At 35.6% G+C, this 17454-nt stretch overlaps 1 protein-coding gene across 5 annotated transcripts in view; it reads left to right on the top strand.

Moving 5' to 3' along the window:
• SEMA3A (semaphorin 3A) overlaps positions 1–17454 on the top strand; it is a 553854-nt gene that overhangs the window by 352515 nt on the left and 183885 nt on the right. For all 5 annotated transcript variants that reach the window (XM_086398571.1, XM_086398572.1, XM_086398570.1 and 2 more), the window contains one exon: positions 17220–17377. In XM_086398571.1, the coding sequence (XP_086254697.1) occupies positions 17220–17377 (158 nt within the window). The remainder of the gene's footprint in view (positions 1–17219; positions 17378–17454) is intronic.

Raw genomic sequence — 17454 nt, 5'->3', positions numbered from 1 at the left:
GATTCTGATTTTCTAAATGAGGTGGAAGTCATTATGTTCATCAAACAAACTCAACTATGAACTTTTAAACTGATTTCTCGATTTTTTTAAAGAAGTAATTTCTTCTCACTGAGCGCTTAGAAATGATAAAGCAACAGCTATTTTTGGGAAAAGCTAGAAAATCTCTCTCAATTTTGTAATTATACTGGTTTCTATTACTTTTTGAGTTTTATCAGTAGTGGCATTTAGCCTAATAAAAAACAAGTGCCTATTTTACATAAGGTCATTACAAGATTAATATAAAATTAAATTTAAAAAATCTTGGAAGCCTTGTTGAAAATACAGTGCTGCTTAGAGACACAATAAAATACATAATCCTTTAAAGCTAGGTTTGTGAGGTGTAGGTACATAGGTTGTTATTTTCATAACAATTTATTAATTTGAATAGAAAAAATATAATGTTTTTAAGGAATAAACATGCTCCAATTTTAGTTTATAAAATTATTTCTATAATTTAATCAAAAATTTAGTAATAACAGTATTGTTGTAAAGACATGGGCTTCTCTGATAGCTCAGTTGGTAAAGAATCCACCCTGGTTCAATTCCTCATTTGGGAAAAAAAGAATTAGTAATAACAGTATTGTTGTAAAGACATAGTCTTCCCTGATAGCTCAGTTGGTAAAGAATCCACCTGCAATGCAGGGGACCCTGGTTCAATTCCTCATTTGGGAAGATCTGTTGGAGAAGGGTAGGCTACCCACTCCAGTATTCTTGGGTTTACCTTGTGGCCCAGCTGGTAAAGAATCTGCCTACAATGCGGGAGACCTGGGTTTGATCCCTGGGTTGGGAAGAGCGCCTGGAGAAGGGAAAGGCTACCCACTCCAGTGTTCTGGCCTAGAGAATTCCATGGACTATACAGTCCATGGAGTCAGAGTTGGACATGACTTTTATTACTAGAAGTTTAGTAATAACAGTATTATTATAAAGACATGATCGACAAAGAAAATCGTCTATTAACTATTTACATGCAAAATAAACAAGTATCAGGAAAATGAAAGAATCAAGATATCAGGGATCTTTTCATTGCTCACATTGATCTACCCCTAGGGTTATATTAGGACTGAACAGCTCTCACACACACTTTGTCTCACTGCAGGTCTAAAGGCAAATTTTACTCCTGCTATTCTCTGCATTCAGACTCATTTTGAGTCTCATTTTGCATGTGTGTTGTGGTCAGCGTGGATTAAAGGGATATCGAGTTTCACTCTAAACTGTTTATAACTTATCATTGTAACATTGATATTAGTGCCTTGTTTTGTTTTTTCTTTTCTTATTTTTAAAGAGGAAAACAGCTGCAGTTTTTGGGCAAGTATAGAAGGAAGTTTGAAGAAGACATAAGCTACTTTTTTTGTTTGCCTACTCTTAAAAAAAGAAGCAAATCTGGTTCTGAATTAGTTGTTTGTCTTTGTGGGGATAAATATCTGTGTGTCCTGTGTTGGTCTAGATAATCTTTAGTGCCAGCCCAGAGATGATCTTGATTTAATGGGCCCTGGGAGAGCAAGAATTTTCCATAAACAAATTGGAGTTTTAGCTTCATCCTAGGGAACCACTTAGTTGTCCTTTTAGCTCTTAAATGAAACCTGGCTCACATTGTATTTAATTTTAATCCTAGACTAGTTATAACCATGACCCAATCTTAGAGTATATTTACAGCAGGGTGTGTTTGGAAAAGAGAGTAGAATAATTTAAACTGATCAATTTATCTCCTTTTTATTTGTGTATGTAGAGAGATTATAAAATGTTAATGAATTATTATGAACCAACTTGATTAGGGCATCTGACTTCCATTGCTTAATTAGTTTTGAAATGTGTTAACTCCAAAACTAAATACATCATTAGGGGAAAAATACTTGTGGCGTTCCATCATAAATAGTACGTTATTGTCACTATGATACGGAAGTCCCCAGAATGCATTGTATGGCTTCATCTAAAGACTCTGAGTTCACTGGTTTTCAACACCATCCTCTCCCCTCTCCCTCCTACCCTTCTGCAGGGAAATCTGATTCAAACAAAATCCTGTTTTAAGGAATCCATAAGCCTTCATAATCAGAATCTATATTTATCCTAGTTATAGAAGTGGGATATGTCATTTGAGGGCTTCTGAGGAGACTCAATTGTGAACAATCCACCTGCCAATACAGGAGACGCAATTTCCTTCCCTGGGTCAGGGAGATCTCCTTGAGAAGGAAACAGCAACCCCCTGCAATATTCTTGCCTGGGAAATCCCATGAATAGAGGAGCCTGGCAGGCTACATACAGTCCATGGAGCCACAGAGTTGGACACAACTTAATGACTGAACAATAGCAGCAAAATGTCATATGAACACCTTCCCTCCTCTCCCATCCCCCCCCCAAAAAAAACCAAAAAAAGCATCTCAGGTGAACAATTTCTACTTTTCAGCTGACAAACTTACATTGCATTTGTTTGTGGTACTCAGATACTATGTAGTTTAGAGATAGAAAAAACTAGAAATAGTAAGGATAACAGGATAAATTATGAGTTATTTGACTCACATGCACTATTACACATGATGAACATATGTATTTTATCCACCTAATCAGAAATCCATCATTCATTTGATAAGCATAGCAAACACTTCTGTTAGCCACATCTAGGGTTTAGGTAATTCCTGCTCACAGCCACTGGAGAAGGCAAGGCAACCCACTCCAGTACTCTTGCCTGGAAAATCCCATGGATGGAGGGGCCTGGTAGGCTGCAGTCCATGGGGTCGCTGGGAGTCGAATACGACTGAGCGACTTCACTTTCACTTTTAACTTTCATGCATTGGAGAAGGAAATGGCAACCCACTCCAGTGTTCTTGCCTGGAGAATCCCAGGGACGGGGAGCCTGGTGGGCTGCCGTCTATGGGGTCGCACAGAGTTGGATACGACTGAAGTGACTTAGCAGCAGCAGCAGCTCACAGCCACACACAACTGCTTCTCTGATTTATTCATTTTATTGATCCTTGATAAAATTCACATCATCTCCTGGTCTTCCTTATGACTTTCTCTTTTCCTCCAAACTCTGGGAATTAAATAAAGTTTTGTCTCAGCTTCAAAGGGTCACCCACAAACATTGAATTACATATATTCTCCAATAAGTTCACACTTAGCCATACCAATTTTTATCAGTGAGTAAGGAAAATTTTTTTGTTGTCATAAATGTGTCTTGGGATGGAAATAATGGAAAATACTAATTACTCAATTTATTTCTTAAAAACTCATTTGCTCTGTGTTAAGGTAATTCAAATTATTATTAAACAGTTTAAAAAAATTCTTAGAGTGTGCATACACATCAAATAATAGGTGGCTAAGCAATTTATAAGTATTTAATACTCCATATGTGACTATATTACACAATTTTCTTACAGGAAAATGAAATATTTAATGTTTAAGTGTCAGAATCTAAGTTTGCTTTCATATAGTCTTGTAGGGAAATGCTAATTACTTGAAGAACACACTGATACATATGTTGTGGTATACATAAATAAGACAGCCTGAAAAACCAAACTTTTGATGATATTTATCAAATTAAACCTCCTGTTTTTTAACTTTGCTAGTGTTGCATTGCTTACTCATAGGCATTTAAGGAACACTTTCTGGTGAGCTGATTAATAATGGAAACATGCCTGTAGAGGAGCCTTACAAATAAGACAAAAGACAGATTAGAGAACAAAAATTATATTCCTCGATTACTAGCCCATCACTCAAGAGCACCAAGTTACACTGATGTGAGTTGTAAAAGAAGTATCTGCTTTTCAGTTCTAAATCTTTTCTAATGATCTTGCACAGAAATGAGTGATCAATTATTATGTATCTTTGTATTAAATTTTTTTTGTCCACATTGAGACATTTAGTTAATGTAATAATAACATTTAAACTTTTTTTCATTTTTCCAAGGAGAATTAAAAGTTAAAATTATGCATTAGTTATTTTGTAAATTATTTGCAACATTTTTTAAGCATATCATTGTGCCCAAAATTTACTGACATCAGGGATCAGGCAGCAAAAATAAAGCAAAACAACTGAAGTCACAGTTTTTCTAGAAATTTATTTAAAAAGAGCATTGAACTGAGAGCTTGGAGATCTGAATTTAAACTTGGCCTCTGCAACTGTTAATGGTAAAATCACTCATGACTTTTTGTAAATGGAGGCAATCAGACTATAATCAAAAGATCCTTCTAAATATCTAACTCACTAACTATTCAGATAATTAGACACATATGCCACCATGCTAACTTGACATCTAAAAGAACTAAAAACATATTCTACTCCCCATCCATACACGTGGCACACAATTAATGCATTACTGTGTATTATGCTTAAAATGTATGGAGCATCAGAGGAGGAGTAATACCTGCTAAGTCTCAAGGCCTTTATGGGAGAGATGGCTACTAACTGTACCTTGAAGCATAAGAACCTGAAAAGTAAACTAGAAAAAGGAGAGGGCAGCCTAGATTTAGAGAAGAGTAAATTGGCCATTTCTGATAGAATTGTGGCTTAAAACAAGGTTGCAAAGGAACATTAGGAACTGTGACTTTTATTAGGGAGACAGGGCAAAGGTAATGGTGGTGGGTGTAGGTACTTTAAAAAAAAAGAAATATTTTTGAAATTGGCTCTGGTCAATTTTATAATGATGCCTTGAAGACTATATTAAAATGAGAAGTTTAAGAAACAGGATCAGTTAAATTATTGGCATAAACTGTAGCAATAAACTATTGCTATTGTAATAGTTACTGTGTTTAATGTTACTGATTAAATACAACTCCAAAATCAAACTGTAGTCATGATTTTTATATGTCAAATGACCATAACAGTGCCTGACACATAGAATTTTTAAAAATAGCCATTTTATAGCCATGTTATAAATAATTCAGGGTTTAGATGGCATGATTTTATTGGTTATTTGAATGTAATTAGAAAAGCCAGTGTATACTCTGACATAAAATATATACTGCTTATTCCTAGAAGTTTGTTATTACATTTACTTTTTCTGTGTTTTTGCTATATTTTGTAAAAGCTGTTGCAAATACTATTTACTGAGACAAATATTTCTATGTGCCAACACTAGTTATATACCAGGGAAGGATTCTAGGACTAGGAACACAAAGATAAGAAAAAGCAGAATGTTTTAACTCTAGAAATGGAGCTAAAAAGATAAAGCAGTGATTAACTTACATTATTACATGATACTCTTTCACAAAGGAAGGCATGGTATACTGTCCCTTAGAAGGTTGGAGAATTCACAGGAGAGAATTAACCTAGATCCTGGAATCTGAGTAGATTCACATGGTAAGTTCGGGTGGAAGATGGCAACCATTGGGAAACAGAAGACATTCTAAGCAGTGGTGACTATAGAGAGTAGGCCACTGGGGTGACTGGTAGCCGTTCTGTTAATACATATGCATGTATGTGTGTAAAATATAGGATACATACACTTACCCACAATCTATTGGTAAATGAGCCCCAAAATATGTGGAAAATGCTAAGAGCTCAAATCATGTGTTGGAAATTTCTAAACAGGTTTTAAAGAGATAAATGATCTAATATCTGTGCTTTTAAATTTGATTCATTCCTTGTTTGAATGAATATATTACTAAGAAACTCTTGTTGCTGTAGTCTCTTGAGTGAGTGGATGGTCTGTCTCCTTAAATCTTGCATGTTTGAGAATGTCTGATACTGTCTTTCTTACTGGGTATAAACTTATTGAGTCAAGTATGTTTTCAATTGGATATTTGCACAAATTCCTTTTTTTGATTTCTGGCAAACAATGTTGTTTTGAATAAGGATACAGCCTACTTGATAACTTCAATAGATGACTGAGTTTTATTCATGGATTTCACATATATTCTTCCTTTGTTTAGTAAGTTCCATAATTGATCCTCTAATAGATTAGATTTTCCTGGAAAATGGTAACATTTCAGTCTGCAGATATGTTTATTTTTAGGATTTTAAGGTTTTATTTCCTATCATCCATTCTTATTATCTTCTCATTAATAAATTTTGCCTCTTTTAATGAAAATTTGATTTTGTTATTACTGTGGAGCTTTGGCAACAAAACAGTCTAACTCTCTTTTCCATGTCAATTCCTCTTTTCTATGTTTTTTGGTTGCATTTTGGTCAACTTTCTATCTCTTTATAACAGTGAGAGTGAGCTCGAGGAGTTCACAGTATACAATTGTTATTTTTACTTGAAAACAAGCTTCAAATTTTTAAATACATTTTCTTCTAGGAAAATATATTCTTTATTCTTTCATATCTTGCAGTTGGTGTGTGTCTTATGAAACCCCATCAAAGACACTGGGGAGTAGTCTAGTGTTCACACTTTCCACGCCTACCTTCACTGTGGTTTATCCACAGTGATTTCCTTGAGTGGGAGGGTAATACACACACAATAAGTACTGTGTACAGTGTGTTATTAGAACAGTACTTGGCATACAAATGTTAGTTAAGATGATATTTTGTGTGTTAGTGGTACTTTCAATTTTTATGGATATTTTCCAATAATTTTATAGCCATATATACCCCTACAACTTGTTTATATAATAAAGCATTTATGGATAGAAGGTTTGTGATTTGTTAATACTTTGGTTACTAATTATGTGTAGTTATTGCTGTAGTTCAGCATTTTATCTCAAAATATTTCATGCTCCACTATTTTGGATGTATTCTCTTAACTACTCATGGTTTGATATTCTATGAGTGCATTTCCTCTGAATATTTTCCCCTCAATTTTCTTCTTTTTGTAAAGTGAGATTCAAGGGAAGGGGATAAAGTTAAGAGTGACTTTTTCTCAACTTTACCAGGAGCGTGTCATATTTATTTTGTATAAAGATTATTCTAGAGGCAATGCATAACATGAATGTTGTAACCTTACAAAGGAAGTTCTGTTAGAAGATAATTAGTATAATCAAAAGATGAAATTATAAGGAATTAAACTGTGGCAGTGAGGATATAAGCAGAGGAAACTATAGGAGATATTATAGCACTGAACCAAACTGAAGTGATGGAAACGGTCTGTGGATGATGAAGAGGCTCTGGTTTGTACGATTGTTTGGATGAGTGACACTTGTATCCAGTTTTAAAATGAACCAAAAAGTGATGATATCAATGGAAAAAAGAAAAAGGAGTGAGTTCTAACCAAGTCATGCAAACTCTGAGATATTTGTGCAATAACTAAATAGAGGTTACTAGTAAACTTTTGAGGGAGAAGGCAATGGCACCCCACTCCAGTACTCTTGCCTGGAAAATCCCATGGATGGAGGAGCCTGGTAGGCTGCAGTCCATGGGGTCGCTAAGAGTCAGACACGACTGAGCGACTTCACTTTCACTTTTCACTTTCATGCATTGGAGGAGGAAATGGCAACCCACTCCAGTGTTCTTGCCTAGAGAATCCCAGGGACGGCGGGGCCTGGTGGGCTGCCGTCTATGGGGTCGCACAGAGTTGGACACGACTGAAGCAACAGCAGCAGCAGCAGCAGTAAACCTTTGGAAAAGGCAATGGCACCCCATTCCAGTACTCTTGCCTGGAAAATCCCATGGGCGGAGGAGCGTGGTAGGCTGCAGTCCATGGGGTCACGAAGGGTCAGACACGACTGAGCGACTTCACTTTCCTTTTTCACTTTCATGCATTGGAGAAGGAAATGGCAACCCACTTCAGTGTTCGTGCCTGGAGGATCCCAGGGACGGGGAGCCTGGTGGGCTACCGTCTATGGGGTCACACAGAGTTGGACACGACTGAAGCAACTTAGCAGCAGCAGCAGCAGTAAACCTCTGTTTGGCTTTTGGGGGGAAATCTGTCTTGGAAGATATACATATGAGACATATCAAAATACTGCTTGTGATGAAAGCTATACTTGTAGATAAGATTATAAACAGAGTTATTATTGTATAAAAAGACCAAGTACAGAGTAAATAAAATAATGTAAATATTTAAGAAACTATTAACTAAGGTGAATTATGTGATAGTGAGAGGTAACCAAACTTCTCAACAATCAGTCTAAGTATTTTCCAAAGTATATTCTTATATTTCTCTCTTTTCTTTTTAATGATCAGTTCTTAGTATTCTCAAAAATTCCTCCTTCTTAGAGGTGGTGCAGAGTAAGACAGTCTGGCCTCTGGTGTTGGGAACTGAAATCTTGATTCCATCTCATGAACTCTATGACCTAAGATATTCCCAATATGTATCTGAATCAATTTCTCCATGAGAAAAAATGGAAATAAAAGTTTCCACCTTAAAATGTTTCAGGGCTTGAATTAGTATATTAATAAATCATTCAACAGCTTTTTGGCACATAATAGACACTGAAAATTTATTTCTTTTGTATTTTCTCTTCTTTCTCCTGGCTGTTTTTCATGTCCTCTGAATGAAATGTTCCATTGCACCCCTTTATACTGCCCTGTACATTTTTAAGGCCAGGCTTAATTGCCAAACTTTCTCTAAGTATTACCCACTTCTTCTGGTAGCATTAATTTATCCTTTCTATAAACTTCCTCAGTTCTTACTATTCTTTCTGTGATTGTTGTTCATTTAGTTTTTGCTTCCCTGAGGGCATTTGTCTACTTTCAATCAACGTTTTATTAGTCTTCATACTTCATAGTCAATGTCTACATGTTACACATAATGAGCACTAGATGGATGCTTGTTGAATTAGTAGTTGAATGATTCAAATAAAAAATGTGAATCATCAGAGTAGATTGTGAAAAACTTACTTTCCACAAATATTTCTCACATGAGAAAAAGTGGAAGTAGATTTCTATCACAGAGAGGCCTGCTCTTGATATTTTATAGTGTATTGAAGGGAAAATCTCTTGTCCCTCCCTGACAATGTGGTTCAGGGCACTTGTGAATTATGGGTCTAGAAGCATAGAATCTGGGTTTGGGCTGATCATGAACCTTTACTTGTCCAAAGCTCGTGTGAGTACCCAGAACCTTGATCAAGGGGTCTATCTAAGTCAAAAAAGGTTGATGTATTCAAGTCAACTATAAATAAGAAATATCTGGCAGAAGACAGTCTTGGTATCATGTCAGTGTGATGGAGACTAATATCAGAGATCAGACTGTTGGCAAATACAAAGAAATACATTGAAAGGAGAACTTGAAGAAATATTCTAGGCAAAGGTCATGAGGTTGTGTTTTATAAAGTGTTGTGGCCTCTGGCACAAGCTAGAGAAAGTAGCAAATTCGTTAGGGTAAAAGTGACCTTCAGACCAGTATGTTTAAACTGGATATACATTTTGAGTCTACCTGTTATCTAAGATAGATTTTTTTCCTAAGTATATTCAAACAATACATTGGACCAAACTTGGTAAATTGAGAAAATATTCTCAGCACCATCAAATAAATAATAGCATGTAGAGCTCACTAACATTGGGGTTTGTTGGTTCAATGACAAGATGCAGTGGCCAGAAATGCTCCGAGTAGAGTTCATTCTCTACAGTTTATCTTAGAGCTGCTGCTGCTGCTGCTAAGTCGCTTCAGTCGTGTCCGACTCTGCACGACCCCACAGATGGCAGCCCACCAGGCTCCCCCGTCCCTGGGATTCTCCAGGCAAGAACACTGGAGTGGGTTGCCATTTCCTTCTCCAATGCATGAAAGTGAAAAGTGAAAGTGAAGTCACTCAGTCGTGTCTGACCCTCAGCGACCCCATGGACTGCAGCCTTCCAGGCTCCGCCGTCCATGGGATTCTCCAGGCAAGAGTACTGGAGTGGGGTGCCATTGCCTTCAGCACTTCCCAAATAGAAGTCTGGAGAAAGCTACCACCCTTCTCCACATTAAGTTCTAAAAACCAGTCCTCGATGAAACAAAGTAAAAAAAAAAGATGACTTTTTCTACAATATAACTTTATTAATCTCTAAAATTTATTGTGTATTTTTGGTCCTTCCTAAACTTTTTGTTAGTTAAATAAAATTCCTTATCTTCTTTGTATAAATGAAAATAATAGTAAATAGCACTTATTCTATTGTTCTGTTTTTATAGGGCAACAAAAAGTTGTCATCTTTCATTTCAGCCCTCATTTCTCTTTTGGAAATTTAAATACTCTAGGAAGCACCGAAATAAAGACTCTCAAATTTGGGACCTCAATGAACTTTCCCATATTACAAATATCTGAATGTGCCACCATTTAGTCAAAATATTTTGGCATTGTACAGACCCAAATTTTGACTGCATTAAATAGGATCTTTGTTCTGTGCAAAGGACAAAGTTCAAGCCATGGAAAAAGGACATAAGCCTAAAGCCTTCAGTGAATACAGGCAATTCATTAGAGAACAGCAACTGGTGGGGTCCCATTACCTTTCATGCTATAAAATTAAGAGAAGGGTGGGTTTTGGAAGGAAGGAAGAAAGGGAGGAGGAGAGAAATAGAAATAGAAATGTCATAGAAGTCAGAAGTATAGAGAACAGGATGACTGTTGTTTCGATATGAAGTTCAAATGTACAGCAGTTCTCTTTCCAGTTATAAAAACTCTAGTTCTGGATAATCTTGCATTAGGAAATCAGTATTCATTTCACTGTGTTTTTGAAATTTGATCTGGTCATTGTAATGCAGTCATCTATGTAAATCGGTTCTTACCCTAAAGATAATCAGGACAGCACAGGAACTATAGAACTTTATTATGTAGAGCTGAATCGACAGATGTGATTTTGATGTAAATTTTCTCACCTTTTTTCTTTTCATATGTTACATACACAAGAAGAACACTAACTTATAAAATAATTTTTTAGTATTTTAAATAATGTACTGATAGTGACATCTAAATTTGTTTTTTCCTCTATTCAGAGTTGCATTAGATATCCTGATGGATTCAAGGGGAAAAGGCAAATCTAAAAATTTATAAATAAATAAGTTGAATGAAAATGAGAATTTACTCATTAGGAAAAAAATCATGGGTCTTCACCCATGACTATTTTGATAGGATATTCTGACTGAAGGACAGAACAAGAAAAATTTCTTCTCTCCTTTTGCTGCATAATGTTAGATTTTTAAAAATCTTATCACATGGACTTTGTGTCTTGAATTTCAGAAGATCCATAAGATTTTTAGTAATACATCACAGAGAATGCAGTCTATTTATAATTGAAAATCATGCTGCTTGAAGTTATATGAATCAGTTCTCCTTCCAGAACATGTGTAAACTTATACTTATTGTCTATATTGCCTTATATATAGCATGTCTTAGGTAGCAATTATTGAACACAAACTATTTGCTTATAGTTTTATGACCAGTTTACCTTTCATTTGTCGTTAAACAAAGCATATAAACACTAAGTCATTTGTTGAATCTGGAATAAACAGAATGTTTTCTTAATTATCTTAAAAATATAAGAATACATAGTTTATTAAAAGTGCTTGTCTGAAATAGCACTTTTGATTACAGTCCTGCATTTGCTTTTCTTTATGGTCGACATGGCACGTAGAAGGTAAAATAATGTTTAAATGAGGGAAAAATTGAATTGTACCCAAGATGAATTAGTGCCTTTATATGCTTTGTCTACTAGGATTCACCAAAGTCAAGTTGATTCTATAGAAATTTATGTTTTTCTATAATGAATAGCTGTTGTTGACGAAATGTGAACATAGGCAAGATGTAAGAACATAGTAGGGTATTAAATGTCTCATATTACTGTATATTAATTTCAAAGCTAGTTTGTGTAATGGTAAAATGTACATTAAAGTGGCTGAAAAGAAACATCTAAAGTTCTTTGATTCTAAAAGAGTAAAGTCAAAATTGAAGTTAAAATCAACTGCAACTTAATATGTCAACATATATAAAAAATAAAATCATAAGCTTATAATTTAAAAACCATAAATGAGAACAGACTGTTTTAAAATGTGAAATATAGACTTAAGGAAAGAGTCTCTAATTTTAACCTAGATTTTTTTCACCCTGAGAAGAGGTGAGATAATCTAAGCAATCCAGAATTTGCCCTGGCTCAATGCCAAGAAGGTCTCAGAAAGATTCTTCTCTGTTATGAAGTGATGGATAAAATCCCTGATACACAGGAACGTGTAAGGAATTAGCAGCAAAAGAAATGATGAGGCAAAATTAAGTACCTTCAAAGAATGTAAAACAGCTGCCAACCTGTACTCCAGGAGAATATTGTCTTTTTGTTTAATGAAATGATCCAGCAGAAACATTTTTTAAGTGTAGTTTGTTTACAAAGTGATTTCACACATAAATGACTAAAGTCTTTTCTCTTAAGTTGTCAGTGCATAGAAACCACTAATTCTCCCTAAGCTTAATTTATAAAATTCAACATGTAACATTTTTCAGTTGTATGAATATTTTCATTATTTGGAATTATGGTATTGCCAAATTCAGACTTAAATTGAAGAAAGTAGGGAAAAACACTACGCCATTCAGGTATTACCTAAATCAAATTCCTTACGATAATATAGTAGAAGAGACAAATAGATTCAAGGGCTTAGATCTGATAGACAGAGTACCTGAAGAACTGTGAATGGAGTTCATAACATTGTACAGGAGGCAATGATCAAAACCACTCCCAAGGAAAAGAAATGTAAGATGGCAAAATGGTTGTCTGAGGAGGCCTTACAAATAGCTGAGAAAAGAAGCAAAACTAAAGGTAAAGGAGAAAAGGAAAGATATACCCATCTGAATGCAGAGTTCAAAAGAATAGCAAGGAGAGATAAGAAAGCCTTGCTAAGTCAACAATGCAAAGAAATATAGGAAAAGAACAGGATGTGAAAGACTAGAGCTCTCTTCCAGAAAATTAGAAATACTGAGGGGACATTTCATACAAAGATGGGAAAAATGAAGGACAAAAAAAAGTATAAACCTAACAGAAGCAGAAGATATTAAGAAGAGGTGGCAAGAATATACAGAACTATACCAAAAAAAAAAAAAACCTTAATGATGCAGATAACCATGATGGTGTGATCACTCACCTAGAGCCAACATCCTGGATTGTAAAGTCAAATGGGCCTTAAGAAGCATCACTATGAGCAAAGATAGTGGAGATGATGGAATTCCAGCTGAACTATTTCAAATCCTAAAAGATGATGCTGTGAAAGTGCTGCATTCAATATGCCAGCAAATACTGAAAACTAGCAGTGGCCTGAGGACTGGAAAAGGTCAGTTTTCATTCCAATCTCAAAGAAAGGCAATGCCAAAGAATGTTTAAACTACCACGCAATTGCACTCATTTCATACACTGGCAAAGTGATTCTCAAGATTCTTCAAGCCAGGCTTCAACAGTACATGAACTGAGAACTCCCAGATGTTCAAGCTGGATTTAGAAAAGGCAGAGGAACCAGAGGTCAAATTGCCAACATTGATTGGATTATAGAAAAACCAAGAGATTTCCATAAAAACATCTGTTACATGGACTATACAAATCCTTTAACTGTGGATCACAACAAACAGTGGGAAATTCTTCAAGAGATGGGAATACCAGACCACTTTATCTGACTCCAGAGAAACCTGTATGCAAGTCAAGAAGCAACAGTTAGAACCAGTCATGAAACAATCAACTGGTTCCAACATGGGAAAGGAGTACTTCAAGGCTGTATTTTGTCATCTCGCTTATTTAACTTATATGCAGAGTACATCATGTGAAATGCTGGGCTGCATAAAGTACAAGCTGCAATCAAGATTGCTGGGAGAAATATCAATAACCTCAGAAATGCAAATGACACTGTCCTTATGGCAGAAAGCAAAGAGGAATTAAAGAACCTCTTGAAGAAAGTGAAAGAAGAGAGTGAAAAAGTTGGCTTAAAACTCAACATTCAAAAAACTACAATCATGGCTTCTGGTCCCTCATTTCATCTCAAATAGATGGGAAAACAAGGCAAAGAGTGAGAGCTTGTATTTTCTTGGGTTCTAAAATCACTGCAGATGGTGACTACAGTCATGAAGTTAAAAGATACTTGCTCCTTGGAAGAAAATCTATGAGGAAGCTAGATAGCATGTTAAAAAGCAGAGATATTACTTTGCCAACAAAAGTCCATATAGTCAAAGCTATGGTTTTTCCAGTAGTCACGTATGGATGTGAGAATTGGACCATAAAGAAGGCTGAGCACCAGAGAATTGATGCTTTTGAACTGTGGTGTTTGACAAGACTCTTGAGAGTCCCTTGGACTGCAAGAAGATCAAACCAGTCAATCGTAAAGGAAATCAATCCTGAGTATTCATTGGAAGGACTGATGCTGAAGTTGTAGCTCTAGTACTCCAGTACTTTCCAGTCAGCTGGTGTGAAGAGCTGACTCATTAGAAAAGACCCTGATGCTGGGAAAGATCGAAGGCAGGAAGAGAAGGGGACGACAGAGAATGAGATGATTGGATGGCATCACCGCCTCAATAGACTTAAGTTTGAGCAATCTCTGGGAGCTGGTGAAGGACAGGGAAGCCTGCCATGTGGGAGTCCATGGGGTCACAAAGATTCAGACATGACAGAGTGACTGAACAACAACAATAAATGATATAGAAAGTCATTATTTTTATTCTTTAAAGTGCAGCCACAGGTATACATGTGTGCCCCATCCCATGTATACCTGTGGCGGATTCATTTTGATATTTGGCAAAACTAATACAATTATGTAAAGTTTAAAAATAAAATAAAATTAGAAAAAAAAATCAAAAAAAAAAAAAAAATAAAGTGCAGCCAACATACAGAAATTGGCAAACAAAAACCAAAGTAAACCAAGGAGTTACTGCTCTTCTTTTTTATTCCTTAACCATACACAATTACTGACACTAACAAATTAGTACACTTGATGAGATAGTGGAAAAGTACTTCTTTCAGTCAGCTCCATCTTCCCTGATTTCCTACTTGTAGTCAAGAAGAATTATTTAATTTCACCTTTGTAATAACTCTTGGAAGATTTATTATTAACCCCTTTTTTCTAAACCCTGAGGCCTAAGTAATGAAAAGAACTCATCTAAGTTTACACACCCTGTAAGTACTGTGGCCGTGCTTGTGTTTTCACCTATAGCTATGACTCCATATTCTATAGCTATATTAGTTGTCTTCCCACTGCTTTTCCACTTCATGTTTAGAGGTCTCTTACATGGTTTCTATGCGTGTCCAATTAAAATCAATCCGTCTCTTAAATGACCCTCTTGATGATTAATATCTATGTAATTGTCTTGATTTAGACTCAGCAGGCTTTTAAAACTTTTTTCAGTTTGCCTAGCTACCTGTAGTTTGGTCTCTCTGGTGTTAGGATAGAATTAGAGATTAGAATTGGAAAGAAGAGTGAAGGTCATCTATTCTGCTTGATAAACAGAGCTCTGTATATAGTCAATTAGTACATGAGCATATCCAGTGATACAGCCCATGTCTCTGGTATAGGTCTTTCCATCCTCACACAGCTCGGAGTGCCTGAAATTTCTGTCTTATATTGACTTATATTTACCTTCATATACTGCATGGTGGATTCTTTGTTCTTTCTCTTTGGAGACTAATAGCACTCATTTATTTCAGATATGCCTCACATGAATGAGTCTCTTTCCCTTGATCTGTTTCTTCTTTTCCTCCTGCCTTCTATTCTTCTTTCCTTCCTTTTTTTTTTTTTTGGTCATAAGTTGAGGACGAAATAAGATAAACCAGTAGTGTACTGTTTCTCATGAAGAAATTTGAAAAGCATCTTTTAACAATTTATTAACAATTATTACAGTTTTGCATGCAAGATGGGTAGTTAGGTAGGTAGATATAGATAGACATTCCATTTAATATGTATTGACCCAGTACTATATAAAAGAAACCATGTGATTTGTGGATAATAAGCTATTAACTATATGTTTTCTTATTAATTCTGGTATGTAATTCATTTATATGAATGATGGTAATAATTGACACTGTGATGCAGGCTATAAGTAATTAAAGGAAAATATTACAAAGAAATTAATTCTGTGTGAATCTGTTAGGGGTTTCATCTGAACTAGCTTGGAAGAGTGATGCTCTTTTCTCTAGGTAGCATATAGTTGTAGGTGTCAGGAACAATGTCAGGAAAGGCTAATAAGTGGATGACTATGGAGTGTGTTTTCCTGCCCTGTGGTGGGCATGAGAAAGAGTACTGAGGTGGGGTTTAAACTCAAATGGTGTTTATCTGAACTTTGATGCCAAGTTAAGAATTTTGAACTTTGTTCTTTATTAAAATATTCTTTTGATGAGATGGAAAAGGAAGTAAAAAGATAAAACAAGGCAAATTATTGAGTGACTAGTGTCCTGGGGTAGGTCTGGGACAGAGGAAAGGTCTTCATTTCTGCTTTCATTCCTTGGAAGGCACATTCTACATTTTATGGGTGCTGATGAAAATTTCTACTATGCATGCGTGGTAAAAAGCAGAATCACTGATTCAGAACACATTTCGAAGAGTCCCCAACATTTGTATTTGGGGACTGTGGTGCGGTGGTGGCAGCAGGAGTGGTGGTGGTGGGTGTATTTATATAAACACTATATATAAAATTTCAGTTGAAACAGATAAAGGAAACCTTTTTGGTGATGATCAGCAATTACCTTTCTAGTGCAAAGACAATTTACTGTTCTTTCTATTTGAAAATATTTTTCTTAAGGTATCTGAAGGTTCAGTATTTGCCTGTTCACAGCAAAAGTAAATTGGAAATCAATAAACTGAAAAATTGGGATCACATAGCAAATTAATTTAACTCAATGTTTTCATAAAAAAATAACTCATCCACATGCCAGTTACAAAATATTACAAAATTAGTGATTTAAGTATCAAAAAGGCATACTGAAATTCTTTATTAAAGAGAGACCTTAAACAACCTACGAGATTGTTTTCCCCACAGTACCTCTGCTCTGTTGGCCCTTAAGCTTATCCTTCTAGCAATGACTTGGAGCAGATGAAAACCACTTAAACAAATTTTAATAGAGTTAAAGATGTTTTAATACAAACTGACCATTCTAATTTATTGCCACATGCAAGGAGATTCCACCAGACCAATCATTTGGACAAGGTATTTCTCTCCCTTGTTCTGTAGGAGTATGTCATCTTGAACATGAAATCAGCACACTAATGGGAGCACAACTTCCATTTCATCGAAAGGTAAAGAGTCCTGTGAAGTTTTACTATCACAAAGAATAACCACTGATTGATAACACAGCAGGCAGTAGCCAGATTACCATGTGCCAATCGTCTGTACTCATACCGAACCTCACATTAACGCTCAATGTCTTGCTTTGTTACCTTGCAGAAATGTTGGAATCCAACAATGTGATTACTTTCAATGGGTTGGCCAACAGCTCCAGTTACCATACCTTCCTTTTGGATGAGGAACGGAGTAGACTGTATGTTGGAGCAAAGGATCATATATTTTCATTCAACCTGGTTAATATCAAGGATTTTCAAAAGGTACCTTTATTCTGATATATGGACTATAATTTTAGTGAAACAATTTAAGTTATACAGAATTTTCTAGCTATTTAATT

The sequence above is a fragment of the Bos grunniens genome, chromosome 4, assembly GCF_055505025.1.
Source record: "Bos grunniens cultivar Pamir isolate PY7600 chromosome 4, Bosgru_T2T1.0, whole genome shotgun sequence".
NCBI lineage: Eukaryota > Metazoa > Chordata > Mammalia > Artiodactyla > Bovidae > Bos > Bos grunniens.
The sequence above is the reverse complement of the archived record's forward strand: the minus strand, read 5'-3'. Positions and strand labels throughout refer to the sequence as shown.